We start from the raw sequence: 24,076 nt of genomic DNA, 5'->3' as shown, positions 1-24,076 counted from the left end.
CAAGTATCAGTAACAGACAGGAACATTGATTGCAGCCTTTAGAGGCTTCTATAAGTAACTGCAGGACAGGTCCTAGGATTTTGGAGCCAAGCCCTGCCATCTTCTGCAGATAACCATTTTCCTTTGAAAAACAGCTTCTGGTCTGATACTGTGCCTTAGTAGAGATTGAAGGCTTAATCATGGGCCACCAAATTATCATGCAACCCATGTGCCTTCATAAACTGGATGTTACTTAATCCACCAAGCCACTAGGTAAGTCATCATCAAATGGAAAATGGTATATAGATGATTTAGCCCACACAGGCCCTGATGGCACAAGTAAATTTATATGAATAAGTGGGAAAATGTCCATGGTCTCCGCTTCTGCTTCAGCACCTGCTTTCTCCCAGTCTGTACCTATGGCCTCATGGAGAGTTTGCTACAATCAGTTGATGGAAGAAGAAAAGAATCCAGCCTAGTTTACTGATGGTTCTGCATAATATCTAGGCACAATCCCAAAATGGACCGCTATAGCACTATAGCCCCTTTCTGAGAAAGAGAAATCTTCCTAGTGTATAGAATGTAAAGCAGTATATTTGGTTGTTCACTTTGCTTGGAAGGAGAAATGGCCAGATATGTGATTACATACAGATTCATGGGCTGAGGCCAATGGTTTTGCTCTATGGTCAGGGTCTTGGAAGGAACATGACTGGAAAGTTGGTGACAAGGAAATCTGGGGAAGGGTTTTCTAAACAGACCTCTCTGTATGGGGAAACAATGTGAACAAATTTGAGTTCCATGTGAATGCTCATCAAAGAGTGACTTCAACAGAGGAACATATTAATAGTCAAATGGATAGGATGACCTGTTCTATGGATACTAGTCACTTTAGTCATCCCTCTTTATCCAGTTACTCCTGTCATCATCAAGTGGGTTCATGACTTTGTAGTAGTCATCATGACAGGAATGGAGGTTATTCACAGGCTCAGCAATACGGACTTCCACTCACCAGTGTCAACCTGACTATGGTAATCATTGAGTGCCCAATATGCCAGCAGCAGGAAGCAACACTAAGTCCTCAATAGGGCACCACTCCCCAGAGTGGTGAGCTGGCTATATGGTGGTTAGCTGATTACACTGTCCCATTTCCATCATAGGACAGGTAATGTTTTATTCTTACTGAAATATATATTTATCCTGGATATGTATTTCCCTTCCCTGCAGACAATACTTCTGCCAGAACTACCATCCATGAACTTACAGAATGCCTTGTCCATAGTCATGGTATACCACTCAGCATTGCTTCTGATACAGGAACTCACTTCACAACAAATAAAAGTGCTGCAATGGGCCCATCCTCGTGGAATTCACTAGTCTTACTCTGTCTCCCACAATCCTGAAGCAGCTGGTTTGAAAGAGTGCTAGGAAGGTCTTTTGTAGACCCAATTACAATATCATTCAGGTGACAATACCTTGCAGGGCGGAGACAAAGTTTAACAGAAGGCTGTATAGGCTCTAAATCAGCACCTGATTTTTGGTACCATTTCCCCCCTAGGCAGGATTTATAGGTCCAGGAATCAAGGTAAGGGAATGAATAGGAGTGGCATAACTCACTATAACCTCTGGTGACTCACTGGTAAAATGTTTGCTTCCTGTCTCCTGCAATCTTATGTTCTGCTGCCCTATAGGTCTTTGTTCCAAAGGAAGCAATGCTTCCACTAGGAGACAAGATTCTATTGACCTGGAAGTTAAGACTGCCACCTAGTAAACTCCTCACAGCTTGAATCAACAGATAAAACAGAGTTCTTGTGCTGGCTGGGATAGATAACTGGTCCTGACCAATAGGTAAAGACACGTAATTCTAAATATGCCTTTTAGAAAAAACTATAAAGCCAGCATAATGCAGTTAGATCCAAAAGGTCTGATTTTGCTACAAAAAAATCCCTTTAACAACAAAATGGTTAGATTTAAGAATAAGACACTTCTTAACAAGCCTCATTTGATTGGTACCTGGATTATGAATGAAACAGAAAAGTAAACAGTCTGATGAGACTCTGAATGCTTTTCAGAGATTTCAAGATGTCACACCTTGGCGTTGATAATTAAAAGCACTTCTACTTTAATCCAGATGCCTACTTGCAATGTCTTCCAGGAGTTTAAATAATACCTTTCTATGTGTATTATAAGAAGGCATACTAAGTACATATATAACAATTATATTTAAGTCATGGTTATTAAGATTACTCTATTTATTCAATTATCCTTAATTCATTTAACGAATATTAAAGGAGCACCTAAAAATGCAATGTATACTGTTGGGTCTAATCATAGATATAGTCTTCATTCCTTGGATCACGTCCAACATATGTTTGGAACATAAGCATTGAGATATGCAAATGACTGAGAACAGACACCTGCTTCCATTGCATTAGTCCTTAGACATACAAGCTGGTTATGGTTAAAAAATGTTAAAAAAAAAGGTATAATATCAATATTACCTAATGCCAAACTTAAGCTCAAATACTGATATATATAAATAATTTGATCCAATAATATCCTAATTATTCAAATATAAAATAAGCAATAGTTTATAAGAATAACATAATTTTAAATTATAACAGAAAAACTGTTTCAAAATTCTCTTACCTCTTGTTTGTACTCCCTTTCCACAGGGTTCACTAGAGCCCATTATCCCCTGCCTGACAGACTCTGGAACCAAGATACAAGGGCTCCATTTCTGTGGCTTCCACCTGTGATTACAAAGAAGAGCAGACTAAAAATTTTACCATGGCAAATGTACAAAAGAAATACACAAAATAAATGAATTTGAAATCCAAAAGCACAAAAACACTAATTCAATAAAAACAGATTTAAAACCAATGTTATATAATGGATCCCTGGGATGCAGTTCGGAGGATAGTAGTCTACTCTACCCTAGACTGATGGTTAATGCAATATTTCTATTTTTTAAAATGTGGACATTTTCCATAAAAGCTGTTATCTATAGAGCAAAGGGGCAGTAAAAATCTTTAAAAGCAGAGATTAAATCTAGGTTTACTCTCCTATGAGCTTAAAATTATCTAAAAAAGTAGGAGGAGGAGGAGGAGGAAGAGGAAGAAAAGGGAGAAAAATAAAAATCCCTCTGTCCGACACACTGGTGCTTTAGAGAATCAAGGCTTGAATATCTGAAAGTTTGGGGTGCAAATCATCACACTTGATCTGCTTCAAGAAATTTTTGTAAGATGTTTTCTAAGACTTTAGGGTAACTCATAAATTTCAAAAGTCATAAGGTAAAAGGGAAGGCGGAGTTGAAGGGACCTATCTTATGTGATAGCTCGCCTCATGGAAGAAGAATGGATCCACCTCTGATGAATTGTCAATATTTCTCTTCCTCAAAGAAAATATTTTCTAAGGAAGTCTTGTGGATTTTCACTGTTTTCCTTCCTCAGGTAAACAAAACTTCCTATTTTTATGACCCACAGGACAGAGTGACTTGTATCCTTAAACCTATCCCTTCAGAATGTACCAGAAAACCCAAACCTTAAGTGTAACCACAGATTCTTCTCTCTCCTTCCTGAGTATATTTTCACACTTTTTCATATGAGCCAATACCTCTGACAGAAATGCTACTTCAAAAAAATGAAACAGAAACATGAAGCAAAAATATTATTGACCAGCTTTGCAAATGAAATAATTGATATATATAGATCTCTATAATTTTTTCATCTTGCAAAGCTGGTTAATTATATATGTAAAATCACTGACCTCACTCAAGTGGCCTCTATATTGGGACTAGTTGAGAAATTCTAGAGAAATTGAGAAACAGCTAAACATAAAAATTATCATTTAAAGAAATCACCCCTTAATTTTAAATAACTGTAAATTTAGTTTGTATGTGCATAGACCCATTGAGTATAATCCCAAAATACAGAAATTGAAATGGCAAGGGGTTTTAGTCCAATTTTTCAATAGGATGAATCACTCATTCAGATATCTTAAGTTTACTGAGGCTTTCTACATCAAAATGAGACTATGGAGCTCAGTGTTGTTTAGTATGCTCCATAAACTGAAATAGGAAGAATTTTAGGGCTCTCATTAAACACAGTTTTGGAATGATAAACTTGGGCTCAGAGTGGTTAAGTGAAATGTATGATATTCTATAACTCAGCAGGCCAGTTTTCCCTCCTAAAACCCTGGATGTTTAGCTATAGACTCTTGGCCCCACCATCAATTCTATGTAAGGATACATCACCATACTGTCTTCCCTTTTGCTTATTAATTAAATGTGTTCAGAGATGCTCAAATTCACAGAAAAATTTCTACAGACATTTTGATTCTGTTTTAACTTGTTAAACATGTGAATATGCCACCTTAATGGAGTCAAAAAGAAGAATCAGAAGATAATGATAAAGGTCCTACCTACCTAACACATCGATGAGGAGGGATGCAAAAACTGAATTGGAACCATGGTGCTCAAAATTCAAGGGTGTTTTACTAAAAAGCAGAGAATCATGCTGATAACCTGTATGTTATTAAACTAGGCATCAAGAGAAATGATACAATGATACAATCCAGACACAGCAAAAGTGGTTTCTAGGGAAAATTGTAGGAGGTCAATGATGGAAACATGTTCAAACATGAGTGGCTAAAATGAAGTGCAACCAGAAAGTAAAGAGAGTGGACCATAGAAAGGAAAAAAAAAAATCTCACTAATAACTTCTAGGATTTTTCTCTGATTATAATAGCCCTGGATTGACACAAATGTCTAATAACATTTGATTTGGCTATTTCTTTCAATTGGCTACTTTCCCCAAGAGCTCTCTGCTGGGCTCAGAAGTTTCAATATTTATATCTGATACAAAAGGATGAATATTGACAGTGTTTCCACAGCACCCCTGTGGTTAATGAAGGAAAACTGGTGGTCTGGGCATGTTCCCAGTGTTTATATGTCCTCTTTAAACTGGCTGTTAGATACATACAATGAGAATAAAAGATAATAAAATTGATGGTAATTTAGACTCTTCAGGGGCACTCCATTTAATGTGAGGAGTCTTCTTAAAAAAAAAGAGAGAGAGAGAGAGAGAGAGAGAGGAGAGAAAAGGAAAAAGAAAAATAACTTTGTTTTCCTGAACAAATTAGCCCTTGAATTTTATAGCTTTAAGATAATAGTTTCTCAAATAATCAGGAGAAACACTAGGCATTTTTGCTACGGCATTTTTAAGTGTGCTGATTACTATATGAGTTTTAAGACAATTTGTTGTTGTTGTTGTTTTATTTTTTTTTCTTTATTTATAAATCAGTAAAACTCAGCAGTGAGTGAATTCAATCCAGATGTACTTTAAAGCAATGCTTCAATCCAACATTAAAAGAATGGACATTAATGACTAATCACAGAGAACTCAGGCATTGCTTTTATAAATAATAATAACCAACTTGTCAAGAGGGAAGATATATGTAACATGCATATTTTAAAAGTCATTTTCTTTTTTTAAAATTTTATCCACAGGTCAAACTTTTTTTTTCTAAGTAGATGTTTTTTTAAAATGTACACATGACAAAAAATAAGAACCAATTTTTTTTGGAATAAAAGTAAATAATTATTTTAAAAATACATATTTGTTCCTAGTTCTTGATTAAAGGCTTTAAGATGAAACCAATAGAATAAGGTAAATTATATGTGTTTGTTTTCCAGGTAAAGACTTTATGCTGAATCTCTTTGGATCCTAATCCTTAAAATTGATTGCCTTGGTGCCAGAACTCCAGCAGTTCACTTAAAATCAAAACAAATTTCTTTCTTTTTTTTTCTGTTAATTAAGCTTTCATATTCTTTACTCCCTCAAAATATATTCAAAATAAGACGGGAAAATATTGAGGTATTAAATATAAACATTATCTCATCTTACCTTTCACTAAAAACCATAAACTACACAAAGAAAATAGGTCATGATTTATACAAAAAAATACAAATAATTAGTTTAAAAGGTAACTAAGGGGCACCTGGGTGGCTCAGAGGTTGAGTGAGTGCCTTCAGTTCAGGGCATAGTCCTGGAGTCCAGAGTCCAGGGACTGAGTCCCACACTGGACTCCCTGCAGGGAGCCTACTTCTCCCTCTGCCTGTGTCTCTGCCTCTCTCTGTGTGTCTCTCATGAGTAAATAAATAAAATCTTTCAAAAATTTTAAAAATAAAAGGTAACTAATTACCGATACATGGGGCACAGTGAAATATCTTCACACTCTCGCTCTTCAAATAAAGTATCTGGGCATTCTTGACCTCCGTTGGCTGCTTCCTGGATGATAATCCTGTATCGAGACTGTTTTACTGTGGCATTTCCTAAAGTAAAGGAAAAATACAATTGTAGTGTACTTCTGTGTGGATGCAGAGGAAAATCCAGGGTTAGTCAAAGGAAGGAAGGAAGGAAGGAAGGAAGGAAGGAAGGAAGGAAGGAAGGAAGGAAGGAAGGAAGGAAGGAAGGAAATGAATGAAGAATATGTGTTAAGGCTACTTAGGGAACAAAAATAAGAAGCAAAGACCAGGGGTTAATACTTCATATTATACTCAATCTTACTCCCATGAGATAGATAGTTAACACTCAATAATTGTGATTTCAAAATTTGTTGTAATATGCAAAGATTGTCTTATTATGCTTTAAATTAATCAGAATTTATAGAGAGTTAGATAGCATAATCTGAGGAACCCCAGAAATCCTCTTTTATCTCAAAACAATAGCTCAAGGGCTTAGAGTTTTACTAGGAAGAATTCCTTCCCTCCAGCAAGGCCCTTCCCTCTATGGGTGACTCTTTACAGTGCAACTACTCATTAAAATTAAGACATTAGGAATTTATTTATTTATGGATATTGGTTTCTTATACTTTTTATTCCTCATAACCTGAGACCATATTATATAGTTGAATTTAGGGAAAAGGCACGAAAATTATAACAGAACAAAATATTGTCTACTTTCTGGTTTGGCTTAAAGGGAGAAGCATTAATAGGCACCTCAATAAAGATAGCCAATGTTCAGTTTAATGTGCTGGGGCACTCATCTCATAATCTATGGATACCTTCTGAATCAATAACAACAATAAAAGCCAATCACAGTTACAACTATTTCAATTACCATGTGCAAACTTTGCACTAGATATAAATATACAAATTCTTGAACTTAAAATTAAAAAGAAAGAGGAGACACAAAGAAATACAATAAGTTTAAGACATCAATAGAGCAAGAAGACATCAACAGTGTGCAGTGTTAGAATATAGAAGAAAGAGTAATCATCTTTGTTTCTGGAAACCAGACAGTTCCTGGAGGAGGCATGTTTTATTCTGGGACTTGAAATCTTAATTGAAAAAAAAAGGCCGAAGTCATTTTGGGCCAAGGAAAGTTTGAGAAAAAGCTCTGCTGAGACATAAATGAGTGCACAGAATTCACAGGGAAAGACATGTAGCTGCATTCAGATGAAAACTGTGTGCATTTGGCTTCTGAGTGTGTACAAGCTGGGGGAGGGTTAGAAAGAATGAAGAGAAGGGGTGATGTAGGAGAAAATAGAATTAATTGGTAGGTTTGGGACAGATAAGGGACTTAAACATATTAAGAGGAAACTTCAACTTCTAGAAAACCAGTAAACTAAGTGGAATGTGACAAAAGGAAAAAAAAAAAGACTTTTCATTAAAATTATGTATTCACATGTTTTGTTTTTAAATCATTAGTACAAAGACTTACAGTGAGAAACAATTGACCCACAACCCATTCCCTGTCCTCCTTCCAGAACACCTCAAAATCTATATGGTTCTTCTGTGGTTATCTCCAAATCTATACATAATAAGCTTATGCCATTGCTTCTTGATTCATTAATTTTAGACAACATTTATTGACTTTCTGCTATAATTGATGGTACTTTACTTTGCACCACCTTTCAATTGTTTATAATTGTATCACCATTTTTATGCCTCTAAGGGTTATTTAAAGACTTTAAATAGCTCATTTTTTTCCCCAGTCCCACTCCTCACTCCTGCCCTCTGTCAGACAGCCACCACCATTCTAAAGAGTCTTTATGGGTAGATGAGCTTCCTCTTCTCTTGCCACCCACATTCCTGATAAGTTAGGTCATGGCTTCCTGTGCTGCGTCACCACTTCCTCTGCTCTTTAGTCTTGTCTATTAAGTTTTTCATAAATGAGTTTAGATCTTTCATCCACCGATGGTCCTCTCCATTTTTTTTAACAAGGAGTTTTACAATGTACTTTTACAATTCATTTCCATTATTTTAATGAGATTATGGAAAGAAGAGGAAACCAAATACTTATATATTTCATGAGCTTGAACTCTAAGTTAAGCAGATGTTTCTTTTCCATCTACTTAGAGATCTATCCCCCTGCTTTTTTAAAATCTGCTGTCTGTTCAGGTAACTGATCATGGAAGGACTGTATCAGTGACTTCCTTGTCCATTGGCTTCTGGTTGGGTTTGGCCAATAAAAGGATAGGACAAACAATATAAGGATATAAGATAAGAAGAGAGAAAGATAAGGGAATTTATTCCACCAGATTTCACCTAGATCACCTCGGTTTGTTCTCTACCTCAACCAAAAGCCATGGCTTCTATGGAGTGGACCTCTCCTGCAGCTATAGTCCTACTATTTGTTCTCACTTCTATCAAATTTCAGGTTCCTAAATATCACTAGTCCAGGTACTGAATCACCCATTATTAGCTTAAGTAACACTTCCCAGTCTTTTGTAAGTAACTCCTTCATTAAAATTTCCCCAGTTGTCTCATTTGAATGGACCACCTGTTTCCTGCCAGGACATGCTAATAAAATCAAAGGAGATATACTACTATATGACGGGGAAGAATTGTATAATTGGCCCTTTTCTAAAAGTACTTAAGGTCCTGTGAGAAGTATAAAATAGAAAGTTAAAAAGGAAAAAAAAAGTATAATTAAGACAGTTATGGTAAAAATCTGAGAATTTTCCAAGTTCAGAAACAAGTCAAAAATGCTCACTCATCACTTTAATTCAACATAGCATTGGAAATTTTAGTCACAGAAATTAGGCAAGATAAAGAAATAAAAGCTTTCAAACTAAAAGGACTGCAGATGACATCATACCGCATATAGAAAATCCTAAAGATTCCACCAAAAAACTATTAGAACTAATAAATGAATTCAGTACAGTTGCAGGACACAAAATTAACATGCAGCAATTAGTTGTATTTTTATACACGAACAGCCAACTATCAGAAAGGAAAAAAAAAAAGAAAACAATCCCAATTACAACTTCATCAAAAATAATAAAATACCTAGGAATAAAATTAGCCAGGGAGGTAGAAGATCTGTACTCTTAAAACTTTAAGACACTGATGAAAGAAATTGAATAAGGCAAAAAGAAAGGGAAAGATATACCATGTTCATGGATTGGAATAATTATTATTGTTAAAATGTCCATACTATCCAAAGCAATCTACAGATTCAGTGCCATCAAAATATCAATGGTATTTTTCACGAAATTAGAATAGAAGCCCTAAAATTTGTACAGAACCACAAAAGATCCCAAATAGTCAAAGCAATCCTGAGAAAAAACAACAAAGTGAAAGAATCAAGCATACTCTCTGATTTCAAACTATACTACAAAGCTACAGTAATCAAAACAGATATATAGATCAATGAAAAAGAAGAGAAATAAAATAGAAACAAAAAAATCCATACATATATGGTCAATTAATCTATGGCAAAACAGATAAGAATATACAATGAGGAAAAGACAGTCTCTTCAATAAATGGTGTCAGGAAAACTGGCTAGTTACATGAAAAAGAATGAAGCTGGACCATTGTCTTATACCATACACAAAAATAAGTTAAAAATGGATTAATGACTTGAATATAACATATGAAACTAAAACTCCTAAAAGAAAAGACAGGCAGTGAGTTCTGTGACACTAGCCTTAGCAATATTTGTGGACCAGTCTGTTATGCAAGAGCAACAACAGCTAAAATAAACAAATGGAATTATATCAAACTAAAAAACTTGCACAGCAAAGAAAACTCTCAGAAAAACAGAAAGACAACCTATTGAATGAGAGAAGATATCTGCAAATTACATACCTGATAAGAGGTTAATATCCAAAATATATAATGAACTTATACAACTTCATATAAAAAAAAATGAAGCATGAGCAGTGGGCTTAAATAGATGTTTTTCCAAAGAAGACATACAGATGACCAACAGACACATGGAGCAATGTTTAACGTCACTAATAATCAGGGAAGTACAAATCAAAGTCACAATGAGATATTATCTCACCCCTGTCAAATTGGCTATTATCAAAAACACAAAAAATATCAAAGGCCGGTGAGGGTGTGGAGAAAAGGGAACCGTTGTGCACTGCTGGGAATGAAAACATTCCCAGTTTGGGAGTATGGAGGCTCCTTTGAAAATTAAATATAGAACTACCATACAATCCAACAATTCTGCTTTAGGGTATTTATCTGGAAAAAAATTAAAATATCAGTTTAAAGAGATCTATGTACAACTGTGTTTGCTGAAGCATTATTTACAATAGCCAAGATATGGAAGCAATCTGAGTGTCCATCAAGAGATGAATGGATAAAGAAAATGTGGTATATATACACACAACAGAATATTATTCAGCCATAAAAAAGAATAAGATCTTGCCATTTGCAATGACATGGAAGGAACTAGAGGGCATAATATTAAATGAAAGCCAGTCAGACAGATATCATATGATTTCACTTATATGTGAAATCTAAAAAGCAAGACAAACAAAATAAAGCAGAAACAGACTTGTAGATACAAGAAACAACCTATTGGTTACCAAAGTGGGCGATGGGGTTTGGGGCGGGGGGCAGCAATGAAATTGGGAAAGGGGATTACAAGGTACAAACTTCCAGTTGTAAATAAATAAGTCATGGGGATGTACTTTTCAGCATCAGGAATACAATTAACAATACAGTAATAACTTTATATGGTGACAGATGGCAACTAGACATCATGGGAATCATCTCATGATGCTACAAATATTGAATCACTATTATGTACACCTAAACTAACAGGCTATTACATGCCAATTATACTTAATAAAAAAAATGAAAACAATTCTGTGTAATAATACAAAGCTATCTTCATTTGGGTGGGGCAGCTTTGTAAATAATTATTCCTTTAGGAATAAGTTTCTTCTCCCATTCTCAGTTAATTCCAGTTACACTGTACTTTGAAAATTATTGCTTACCTTTAGGGTTTGTATGTAAGTGTGGGGTTTTAGGTGTAATTGTGTGTGTTTCTGTTTGGATGTTGTCCAAGTGTTATTTTAGAATACCAGAAATAAAAACTGAAGAGAAAAGGAAAAATAAAATGGATACCTTTACCTCACACTCAGAGAGAACATTGATCAATGTTTCTCTCTTCACACTGCATGTGTGTGTGCACATGTGCACGCAGGCACACACACAGAAACACACACAATGAACACTCCCACACAGATGTTTTCTGCTTTATGATGTAATTCCAGGTCAAGTCATTCAGAATTTGGGGAACACAATTGCATTGATTATGATGAACTGCAGACATTCAGATGGGGGTTGAGAAAGATGGATTCTATGGGCAAAACAAACTTTTAGAATAGAGGCTAGATTTTTCCAGAAAGAAAGCCAACTGACATTGTACAGAAATGAAGAAAAATGTATATATTTTCAAAGAGAGAAACAGAGATGAGGGACAAGCCTAACACAGGGAAACAACACCAGAATCTGAGAGAGATCTGCTAAAAATTATTTTCTGTGTGATGTGTTTCTTTGTCCTTGAACTTTGGAATGGTCATATTTAGCATTCAGCTTTAAAGGATTTTTCCACTCTTTGTGACGTAAGTGCCTCAACATAACCAGACCTACAGCGCAGTCAGTCACACACAAGAGACATGATGTAGCTGGTGTCATGGAAACTTAAGGAAAGGCAATCTGGCTTGAGGTGGAACAGTGAATAATCTTCTCATTCCACTTTTACTTCAGAGCCAGCCGAACAGTAGCAGTTTTGTACTGAGGAAGGAGTAATTCCAGAAACCAAGGGGTAATTAGCAAGAGGATGCCTCTGGTAGAGGCAACATCCAGGTCTGAAGTCGGATGAGAGGAGATGAGTAAAAGGCTAGGTGGAAGCTCTCAGGAACTGATGTCAAACAGAGTCTCCCTTTCTGTTGAATATACAGGAAATGATTTCAGGGAAGTAGACGGAGAATGAAAGTCGTGGGCAGCCCAGGTGGCTCACTGGTTTAGCGCTGCCTTCAGCCCAAGGTAGGATCCTGGAGACCCGGGATCGAGTGCCACATTGGGCTCCCTGCATGGAGCCTGCTTCTCCCTCTGCCTGTGTCTCTGCCTCTCTCTCTCTCTCTCTCTCTCTGTCTCTCATGAATAAATAAAATCTTTAAAAAAATTTAAAAAAGAAAGTTGCTTTAGAGGTGGCAAATATTTGAATTACATATGTGTATAAAACACAAAATTTTCTAGGAATGATCGTCTTAGTCTGTATCAGATCTTCTGGGCATTTTGCATATGCAATCTCATTTTATTATTATAACACTTTATGAGGCTGGGATTGCTACTACCATTTTCATTTCTTTAAAATTATCATTATTGTTCCCACTTTACAGAAAAGAAAATGGAGAGTGGGAGTGTTAAATCATTTGCCCAAAGTCAGCTAGCTAGTTCTTGAGCCATTAAAACTATGTCATTAAAACTATGGCTAAACACACATCAAAGCCCATACTCTTTCCATAAGAGACTTTATGGTAAAACAAAGAGAGAGGGATATTGATTCTTGGGAGGAGTTTGCACCATAATTCCTCTGTTATTCTCAAGGAATACCCCCTCCTTTTTAATCAATTCTTCAGTAGTACCCTGTTGGCAGAAGGTTTCAAGTGCCAATAAACACAGAGCTAGTGGGGCTTGGTGAGTGATGCTTCCAACATCATTAGGCCTATGAAAAATAACAATAAATTAAAGTTCCTGTTTGCAAACATAAATAACTGTTCAAGCATGATTATGGCTAATAAGCAACTAGTCTAAACTCAATTTTGATTTATGTATATTTTATCATCACTTAGTCATCAGGCATAATTATACTTAAGTTATTAATTATAGTCAAAAGAAGTAACATTTATTGAAGATGGCAGCTTAAACATCAAGAGTCATATTTAATATCAGACATATACAAGTGAGTTATTTATAGATATATAAATAATAAGAGATATTTATAGATTCTCTGTGAAGGTCTATACCGGTGCTTCCCAGAAGGAAGATAGCAAAAGTGGAAGAAATTTGTCTGTAAAGAGTAGCTCTGGGGCAGCCTGGGTGGCTCAACGGTTTAGCGCCACCTTCAGCTCAGGGTGTGATCCTGGAGACTTAGGATCGAGTATCACATTGGGCTCCCTGCATGGAGCCTGCTTCTCCCTCTGCCTGTGTCTCTGCCTCTCTCTTCCTCTGTGTCTCTGTCTCTCATGAATAAATAAACAAAATTAAAAAAAAAAAAAGAGTAGCTCTGGGTGCTTCATGGCCATGGAAGCTGGGGCACATCATAATTAAGTGGAGTCATGAGTGTTGGTCCCTGGTGTCAGGTGAGTCAGTCAAAGACCTGGGGTGAAGAATTGACCCCCTAAGCTATCAATCAATTTGAAATCGGAGAGTTGGGAAAGAGCAAGTGGAACATGGTAGAACATAGTAAATATATGGACTAGCTAACAGGAGAGGTAGGGCTAGAGAAGAACACAGGAGGGGAAGTCCTCTAAAGGTGAGCGGGTGTGCAAAGTAGAGGCAGGATGACTGCGTATCAGCAGTGTGTATCATGATACGCATATTGAATATCAGCAGATGTTCCAATGCCAACCTGCAGAAATCTGAAAAGTAGATTAAAAAAAAAAAAAAACAATTAGTGCCTTGGCTTTCCTTTTTTTTCTCAATTGTCTCCATTACTGATGGGTCTAATAGATCTTAGTGACTCATTCTGCTTCATGGCCCCAACATTCTTCCAGGATTATTGCCTTAAAACTCTTGGTTCTCACCTGGTGCTCCTTGACTTCTACTCCATTTACATATCCAGTTTACTATCAAACAAACAGAACCAAAAAACTACTGATGATTCCTCTCTAATTAATCTTGAAGCAAAAGGATGGCACCAGTATTTGAAGATTCCTATCATATATGTAAATACTTCCTGAGGCTGAGTTATAACTCTGCTGCCTACTAGATTCTGGGCCAGCCCTTTATGACCTTGGCTCCTTGGCTATGAAACAGCCTCCTTGGCTATGAAACAGACCAAATAAAAACTTCTTTTTCATACAATTGTCAGTAGGATTCAATAAAATACTGCATGTGCATACTGGCTGATATAGGAAGTCTTGCCCAAAAAGATCTCATGAGAGAAGATGAGGAGAAAAAAAAAAAACATAGAAGATGAAACCCATTTCATGATTGGATTGTTTGTTTCTTTGTTGTTGAGTTTAATAAAGAAACAAACAATCCAATCATGAAATGGACAAAAGACATGAATGGATATTTCACCAAAGACATAGACATGGCCAATAAGCACATGACAAAATGCTCCGCATCACTGGCCATCAAGGAAATACAAATCAAACCACAATGAGATACCACCTCACACCCATGAGAATGGGGAAAATTAACAAATCAGGAAACAACAAATGTTGGGGAGGATGTGGAGAAAGGGGACCCCTCTTGCACTGTTGGTGGGAATGTGAACTGGTGCAGCCACTCTGGAAAACTGTGTGGAGGTTCCTCAAAGAGTCAAAAATAGATCTGCCCTATGACCCAGCAATTGCACTGCTGGGGATTTACCCCAAAGATACAGATGCAGTGAAACGCTGGAACACCTGCACCCCGATGTTTATAGCAGCAATGTCCACAATAGCCAAACTGTGGAAGGAGCCTCGGTGTCCATCAAGAGATGAATGGATAAAGAAGCTGTGGTCTATGTATACAGTGGAATGTTACTCAGCCATTAGAAATGACAAATATCCACCATTTGCTTCAATGTGGATGGAACTGGAGGGTATGATGCTGAGTAAAATAAGTCAATCAGAGAAGGACAAACACTATATGGTCTCATTCATTTGGGGAACATAAAAAATAGTGAAAGGGAATAAAGGTGAAAGGAGGGAAAATGAGTGGGAAAAATTAGAGAGGGAGACAGAACATGAGAGATACCTAACTCTGGGAAACAAACAAGGGGTAGTGGAAGGGGAGGTGGGCGGGGGGTTGGGGTGACCGGGTGACGGGCACTAAGTGGGGCACTTGATGGGATGAGCACTGAGTGTTATGCTATATGTTGGCAAATTGAACTCCAATAAAAAATATACAAAAAAGAAAAAAGAAAAAGAAACCCTTCAAGAGTTGAGGCTTCTTCATAATAAAAGAAAAATGTGACAAACTGGTCTTCCATTCAGTGCTATGCCTCAGACCATGTTCAGAGCATCTAGGAGTAGACCACGAGTAGCTGAAAATCATCTCACATTCCTAGTAAACGAAATTATGATTGCAAGGCAATTTGTATCAACTACCTTCTTGTATCATTTGGAGAGGAACAGATAAAGTGATCAAATACCTTGTTTGCTCAAGGATGTCCTAGTTAATGCCTGTTATCCAGGCTTAAAAATGAAGAGCTCATCTACTTGCTTTCAGAAGTGCTTCTATTTGTATGAAAATTATATGATCACTCTGAGAAAAGACCATCCTTCCATGTGAATGTAAGAAATAAGCACATTTAGTTTCCCACTGCAGAGCAGGGTTGCATTTCAAATGTATGGAAAAGGTAGACTGCACTGCTGCTCTTAAAATTATCTACTCAATTGGATCACTGGACCTTTTTATTTCTTGTCACAGATTTCAGCCTCAGATAGCTGAAAAAGATGGTCTTGTGCCCCAAGCACACTTGCTCATGAAACATTAAATTAAAAATGAAAGGGAAAAGAGAGTATAGCGCTTACCTGAAGGTAACTGACTGGAGCTACATAATATGTGTTGTTATGATAGAAATATCATGAATGACTAAAAGCTATGTAACTAAAGAAAAGTGTCATTTAATCAAAGTGGAGCTTGAATATGAGAAAACAACTTTCAGTTGACAAAAATTCCAAATGGTCATTAAGAAGTCTGTTCCTAAGTTAGTTCTATAGACAGAGATCACAGTATGAAGATAGACCACACAAGTTCCTTCAACATTAAATCCCCTAAAAAGAACATTCTCTCTACTGACTATACACAAGAGAATGCCCCTCTCAGGTCTATTCACAACCATTGCTGAGATCTCCTTTTTAGGAAAGGTACAAACCAGGATTCACCAGCCCAACTATCTCTCACTTAAATCTGGAGAAATAGATACGTGATTCTGAGTTCTTGGAGGGCAGCACTTACGACATACAGTGTTGTCATTGTTGATAAATATTCATCAGGTTTCTGCTATATATGTAGGAAATGCATGTAGGTGCTGTGCGTGATACTGAAATGTACATACATGCATTATTAAATTTCCCCAGTGAAGCAGAAGTGAAACTTGATGGATGGATAATACTGGAGAAGTTTTTCCATAGTTTATAAGTATTCAGAAATGATCCTATAAGCTTTGTATTTACTATCCAAAGCCCATTAATCCAGTATGTTCTCACTTTGTTAGAGCAGAAATGAAGGGGTTAAACAGTGCACACCACAATGCCCTAGAAGAACTCTGAGTAGAGAGTTTTCGTGTACTTCTTTCCTATTCATCTTGGTATTCCAGACAGAAAGCAGATATATCAAGAGTAGTCTCCCCTACTCCCCAAAGTTCCCTCCCAGCCTAGACCTCCAAGTACTTCAAAATGAATACTGAGCCTATCTATATACCAATGAAATTAAATAAAATTGCCAAGCTTTTCTGCTAAACTTCCCAGGACTGTTGAAAATAAGCTCCAGGATATCCATACACTTCTTTCATTTTAAAATGTTGCCTGAAAAAAATGTACTCTATATTCTTAAATGTTCATAATCATCATTCACTTTGCAACAGAGACCACATTCAATGGCTCTGGCAACAGACAGGACCTCCAGGGCTCTGATTTCTAATCCCAGCTCATTACTGAATTGCTGTATGACCTTGGGCTTAACCTTTCAGAGTTTCAATTTTCTTGCTTTATCCTATGTGGGTAATACTGTTGAGCCAACTCATGGGACAGCTGTTAGGAATGCCTAATTAAATTGAATTTAAAGCATTTTGCAAATGTAATATGTGTGTGTGTATCCACTTAAAATTCCTTATATATAAACTCTTAATTTCAGATGAAGCAACTCATGTTTATATCTGCATAAACTACCTAGGATGACCATCGAGGCACATAAACATGTAAACATGGTCTCTCTATGGTAGTTATCACATACTCACTGAAGCCTATGTAATAGTTCTAATTTCTAGAGACCATATCCAATTTCTTCTACTTGCTATCCTCACAATTGCAGCTCTTAAAACATCTACAATTTGTAAAGGTAACCTTATCAAATAGTGACCACTCTGGCCCTTCCTTTCTCTATATATGATAACTGGGAGTCAACCACAACTATCTTGCTTTTTAATCAACCCATATGGTCCTTAACCCTAGCTACCTATTAGAATCACAAGGGGTAATTTCACAGACTCCTAATGACCCCCCCCCAACCCAAACCATTTAAATCACAATCTCAGGTGGGTGATGTCCAAGCATTGGTATATTTTAAAAATCTCGGGCAGAGAACCACTGATTTAGCACATTTAAAGCTGGCATGTCTTATTCATCCAATATGTAAAACAGGACAAAGACAATGCAGCATGCTTAACCAAGCAATAGAAAACAAATGAGCACTAGCTAAATCATTAATGCTCTCGACACATTTAAAAAATGCAACCTGCCCTCTAGCTAAGTACATCATAATGGGTATAATTGAAAATGTGTACTATAAATGAGGAGGGTTAACAACACTATTTATAATGACAATTTGCACTTGTCTTTTCTTCTTGCCAACCCGTGCCGAAATGACAGGGATTTATTTTCCCTCCATCCAGACCCCTTTTCATTTTAGCAGATGAAATGTCTAGTGGCTGCTTGCTACAGGCCTCCCTAACACATTCCACTTCATCAGCCTTAAGAGTACAATACTCTGCAACACCATACTGCACTGTATATAGATAGTTTTGGGGAACAGAGATATCATCTAAGATATAAACTCAAGACATAGTCATCATTAGGCATGAATACTGAACTATATAGTTAAAACAATTCTTTTGAATAATCCATATTACCCTAACTTCTTAATATGTCTTCATGGGCATAAAGGTTGCTATTCATGCCCAGCACTGTGTTGACAGCTAGAGGACAGGAGGACAAGCTTATATGTTACAGCACAATGAGGACACACTCAGGGATGTACAACTAGCAACTTCAGAACCTCAGATCCTCTGTTCTTCTGACAGGTAAGTGAAGTGTATCACTTGCCCATCTGCCTGGCATGCTCAAAATGTGCCACCACTCACTATGGGTTAGCCACATGAATCCCAGTTTCTGCATCTTTTTGCAATCTCCCTTCTAGGATGTATCTACATATAAAAAATGGTTTACCTAAATGTAAGGTGTGAGGGATCATTTAGACATTAATATCAGTTGTGATATTTAAGTTTTTGTTTTGGGGATAGTAGTAAGACAAGTTAAAGGAAAATAACTGTAAAGCTAAACTAATCCAAGTTTTCCACTTTTAACTATAAATTTTAGCACAAAATGCAGACAAGATTTTTAATTACTGCTTGTATGCATGAGATACATGTTATTTCCTGTCTTCTTCATTATTTTGCAGCATCAAAATAAAGCCTCTGGCTTTTGAAATACCTTTTTTGGCTTAGTGTAATAACTTGACTTAGAATTGGTGATTCTGGAATGTCAGGCCTGTGAACTTGGGAAAATACTTATCTTCTGGTACCTCAAAAGGAAAAAAATAGAATTACTTATTTGGGGGTTTGAAGAAGAATAATCAGGTAGTGGCATATAATTAGTTCAGGGTTTGGAATTGGGTAATATGTAACAAGATTTATTGGTAGACAGGTCAGTGTGGGGTGAGTTAAGTGTACTTCTTTTCCATCTTCATCTAGATAACCCCTAAGCTTCCTTTGAGACTGAACAGAGGGTCCCTTCTTTCAAGAAGCCATTCCCAACCCACCCTTAGCCAGTAGTCTCCCTCTTCCAATGCTTCCATGTCTCTAGGAAGACTCATGTTGCATCCTTTTGTATTCTTGTCTCTCTCTGCTTTCCGGGGCTTGTAGTGCTTAAAACCTAGTAAGCATCTAATAAATGACTGTTGAAAAAATAAGGGGATGAACAAATGAAAATCATGATCACATGAAAATATAGCCATCTACATTTTTTTTTCTTAAATGGAAAGTTGGAGACATTAGTTTCTATGAATAAGGCAGACTATTTCTGAAGAAACTGCTGGCACACAGAAAAGAAAATGCTGGAGAAGTTTGTTTTCAATTTAATTTAAAACATTTTTTTTTAATTTTGAAAATTTTCAAACATATGAAATGAACCCAATATATCAGCTTCAATAATCACATGGCTATGCTTTAAAAAAAATCTATACCCCTACCCTTCCTTGCACACCTATATTATTTCTAAGAATATTCAGACATCATAACATTTCATCTGTAAATATTTCAGAATATATTTATAAAAGATAAGGGCTTTTTTTTAAAAATATAACCATTGCAGGCACCTGGGGTGGCTCTGTCGGTTAAGTGTCTGCCTATTAGTTTGGCTCAGTCCATGATCTTATGGGTGGTGAGATGGAGCCCCACAATGGGTCTCACTCAGTGTGGAGTCTACTTGAAGGTTCTTTCCCTCTACTTCTTGCCCTAATGTACATGTGCTCTATCTCTCAAACAAATCTTTAAAAAAAATGAAATAAAACCATAGTAACCATAGTAACATAGTATCATACACAGAAATGTCAATACCAATTCTAAAATACTAATAAATACCCAACTGTCATTGGGTTGTAATTTGGGTCCCAACTGTTAACTGAGTTGTAATTGGTTTACATGTCCTATAGTTTCCTCTCCCTTTTCTTGTTGTCTTTGAAATTCTTTTTTTGAAATGCTTTCAAAAATATATTATAAATCTATGTCTAAAAAAGGCAGGCAAGTAATGTTTTGGAGAACTGGCCCTTGATGAAATTTATCCATTGTTGGCAGTAAGAACATGGCTTTTAATAGATATATTAAATCAAGAAAGAGGAGACAAAACTTCATGACCAGAGCATAGAGTGATGTTTGGTCAGAAACTCTCCTACCTAGACACACATAAAATTGGAATTCCCTTTGTATGTGGATAGTGATAAAACCTACTACAACACACAGAAAGAGTGGGGCTGCTTTCTTGTCCTGATCTTGACTCTAGAGAGAACAGGGGGAAAAAAAAAAGAAGTCACTCAGAGTTCAGGGGTGCCTGGGTGGTTCCATTGATTGGAAGTCTGCTTTTGGCTCAGGTCATGTCTCAGGTCATGTTTCCAGAGTTCTGGGATTCAGCCCCTGGTCGGGCTCTCCGCTAAGCAGGGAGCCTGCTTCTCCCCTTCCCTCTGCCTGTCACTCTGCCTACTTATACACTCTCTCTCTCTCTGTCAAATAAATAAAATCTTTTAAAAAATAAGTTAAATATAGTGTTTCATAAGGCATTTAATGCTGTGCAACACACACACACATACACAAATATAGCAGAGTGATATTGTGCCTGTGTGTGTGTGTGTGTGTGTGTGTGTGTGTGTGGCGAAGAGGGAATGATGTAATTTTATTTTTTCCTTTCTTCTTTTTATATATTATTTAAATTCAATTTGCCAACACCTATTGTAACACACAATAATGGGAATGTTGTAATTTTAAACTTCAAAAGCCTCAATGAGAAGGGGATATTTGAACAAGAATATGAAGGACCTTGGTGGTCATCTATATAATATCTTGGGGAAGAGAAATTTAGGCAGAGTGAATACTATTTACAAAGACCCAGCAGAGTCAAATTCTAGAGCAAGCAAGGGTATCCAAGGTAGCTGGATCACTGGGTACATTGGAATGTAGAGCTGAGTCAGAGTGGAGGGAGGGGTGATAGAAGAGATCAGTATCTCCACAAAGAAAAAGAAATTGGATTCCTATCTAATATCATACATAAAAATGAATTACTAAAGATTTACACACAAAAATTTCTGTAGAAAAACATATATCTTTATGTCTTTGGGATAGGGAAAAAATCTTAAAACACGAAAGTGAAAATCATATACGTGAGTGATAAATTCAATTAATATTAATATTAACCGTGTATGTTCATTGAATGACAAACCTTACTCTGAATGGTGATATCTGCACTATGTGAAACCAAGCAAAGTTTATTTTCCAGACTATAATCTTCAAAATAATAATAAAAAATAAAACCCAAGCACCTGCCATGCTTGATTCCTTTGCCAAGTGCTCTACATATATCAACTCGATCCTCATAACAATTCTAAAACACAGTTACTCTTGTTATTCCCATTTTGAAGGTAAGAGAATGGAGGAACAGAGACGTTTTGTATCATCTAAGATGCCAATAAGTAATAAAGAGACTTGAAACTCAAGAAGTCTGCATCCAAACTACATGCTCTTACTGTTCTGCATTGTTATCCTATGCCTCCAACCCTTGAATGTTCCAAGTGCAAGAATAATCACAGTCCAATAAAACTGCAGTCGGATACTGGCAGTTGTTCCCAGGAATAAAAATTCAAACCAGAAAATTGAAACCAGAAAAAGCCAATAACTACCAACACCAGCCAGTTCACAGGATCCCAGGCTCAGTAGGGCTCTTAGTTTAATGAGGCTCTGCTAGAGCAGTCTTGAAATTTTTAGTAATTTCTAAATAAGACACCCCACATTTTCATTCTGCACTAGGTCTTGCAAAGTATGGTGCTGGTCCTGATAAAAACAATGGTAATGTGGGGGAATTAATGAGATCCTCTCCATCTTTGCGATCATACTGTACCTTGGAAATGTACAGAGAGAGAGGTGACGAGGAAGGGTTTGCTCCATCCTAGAGTTCTGACAGTTGCTTGGTTTTATTCCTCTCTTGGCATTTAAATTTCTTGAGCAAGAGAGAGAGTTTGCATAATCATTCAGTTATGTGAACTCCACAGGATGGGCAAAGAACTTAGTACATGCTGGGTCATGAAGATATGCTATTATATAATGTTGAGTTATGGTAATTTATACACTTACCTACAATTCACATTTTTTTTTATTCAAGAAAACAGGTTCTCCTCATTTCTTCCCAGATAATTGAATGGCCTCATAATTTTCCCACTGGTTTCCAATGCTGTCTAACCTCATTATTTTCTGTACTACTTTTTTTCTAAAACACAAATCTGATTTTATCACACCCATGCTTAAAGTTTAAAATGTCTATTAGAATTTTAGATAATGTCCAAACTTTTTAGAATGGCATAAATCTTTTCATAAACTGCTCCTGCATATCTCTCTAACCCTATTTCTTATCACCCTTCTATATGCATTATGCATCCTGAGCATCACTAGCTGACTGTAAATCATTTAATTAAAATATATTCTACTGCTGCCAAGCCTCCACACACATACATCCCTCTTCTATATTTAAGATACTTGTATTCCATGTTAACTTGGGAACTCCTGATCTACCAAATCTGACATCCTATGACCACTTAGCTGGTGTAAGACACCCTCCTCTTTGGCTGCTTAATACTCTGTGCTGATTCCTATAATAGAAAAGATATGTTTACATACTTCTAATCCACTATCAAAAAGTCCCTTGAATAAAGTAACTCCATCTTATCAATGGAGTTGATACAGTATACAGTAAACCCTACAGAAAGTTTACTGAATTACTGACACATTCATCTGTTATCATTCATTCGATTACGATTTAGGCACTTTGCAGCAACCACTATTCAACGTGTTTAAACAGTGAACAAGACTTACTTTCTAACAAGACTTACTTATAAGAGCTTACTTTCTAAATGGGAGAATGATTGTTATGAGGAAAACAACACATGGTATGAGCAAGAAAGAAAATGACATGAGGGGGTTTCTAATGAGGCTGTCAGAGAAAGGCTCACTGAGACATGATTTTTGACCTGAAATCAAAATATTGAGCAGAAGGCACTCATGCCAAGGGCTGAGAGAAGAGCATTTTAGGAAGAGGGTGAAGCCAGTGAAAGATACAAAGGGTCGTTCAGAAAGGAGGCCAGCATAGCTAAAAGGAAAGTAAAGAAAGCAGTGAAAGGAACAGGGGATTACACTGTTGCCTAGCACCTCTGTGAGGGGACAGCCTTCTAAATGATTCCTTCCATGTGAAGGGATAAATCTATCCACCTCTACAGCCCTCTTTTCCCTGGATTTTCTCCTCCTTCTCCACTTGTGTCTTCTTTGGGAAGGATGAGGAGCATCTAAATCATGGTTTTGGGAGAAGGAAGTGGACCTATGTGGCTCTTTCTTCTCTCTCCTTTTCTTTGGGATGTATGTGCTCATAGAATGCACATATTCCAATCTGTTCTGATCAAATTTTTAATTGTCCAACATGGGCTGTGACCAGGTGGTTAATAAGCCTGTCTAATTATAGGGTTGAGGATCAGCTAAAATTTTGATTCCCTGCCTACTTTAACTAATTCTCAATGGCTTCTAAATTTAGGTGGGGGGAAAACTGGATGGGGAAAAGACAGACTTCCTCAGAGTCCAAGAACAAATATGAGATTATTGGTCTTCTATGGTATTTTATGTTCCATGCAATACAGTATAAGTTTATTAAACTCCTGTTATGTTTCTGTGGGAAGGAAGTCTCTTTCTTTCTTGCTCTCTCTCATTCTCTCTCCATACATACACTTCTAACTCTCTTCAGTCTATAAAATTAATAACTTTATTACTTGAGCATGAGTACTCATGTATCCTACAACCTATTCAGGGAAGATGAAATACAAAATGGAGGACAAGGAGGCGATTAGCAGATTCTGAGCAACCATTGCTAAGCTAGTCTCTTCATGTAAAA

At 36.7% G+C, this 24,076-nt stretch overlaps 1 protein-coding gene across 1 annotated transcript in view; it reads right to left on the bottom strand.

The window, feature by feature from the left end:
• The window catches only part of LOC129495535 (thrombospondin type-1 domain-containing protein 7B), a 741,731-nt gene that overhangs the window by 356,527 nt on the left and 361,128 nt on the right, over positions 1-24,076 (bottom strand). Inside the window, exons 10-11 of the mRNA XM_055303120.1 lie at positions 6,181-6,310; positions 2,626-2,729 (exon numbers count right to left, since the gene is read on the bottom strand). Coding sequence (XP_055159095.1) covers positions 2,626-2,729; positions 6,181-6,310 — 234 coding nt within the window. The remainder of the gene's footprint in view (positions 1-2,625; positions 2,730-6,180; positions 6,311-24,076) is intronic.

The sequence above is a fragment of the Nyctereutes procyonoides genome, unplaced genomic scaffold, assembly GCF_905146905.1.
Source record: "Nyctereutes procyonoides isolate TBG_1078 unplaced genomic scaffold, NYPRO_anot_genome, whole genome shotgun sequence".
NCBI lineage: Eukaryota > Metazoa > Chordata > Mammalia > Carnivora > Canidae > Nyctereutes > Nyctereutes procyonoides.
The sequence above is the reverse complement of the archived record's forward strand: the minus strand, read 5'-3'. Positions and strand labels throughout refer to the sequence as shown.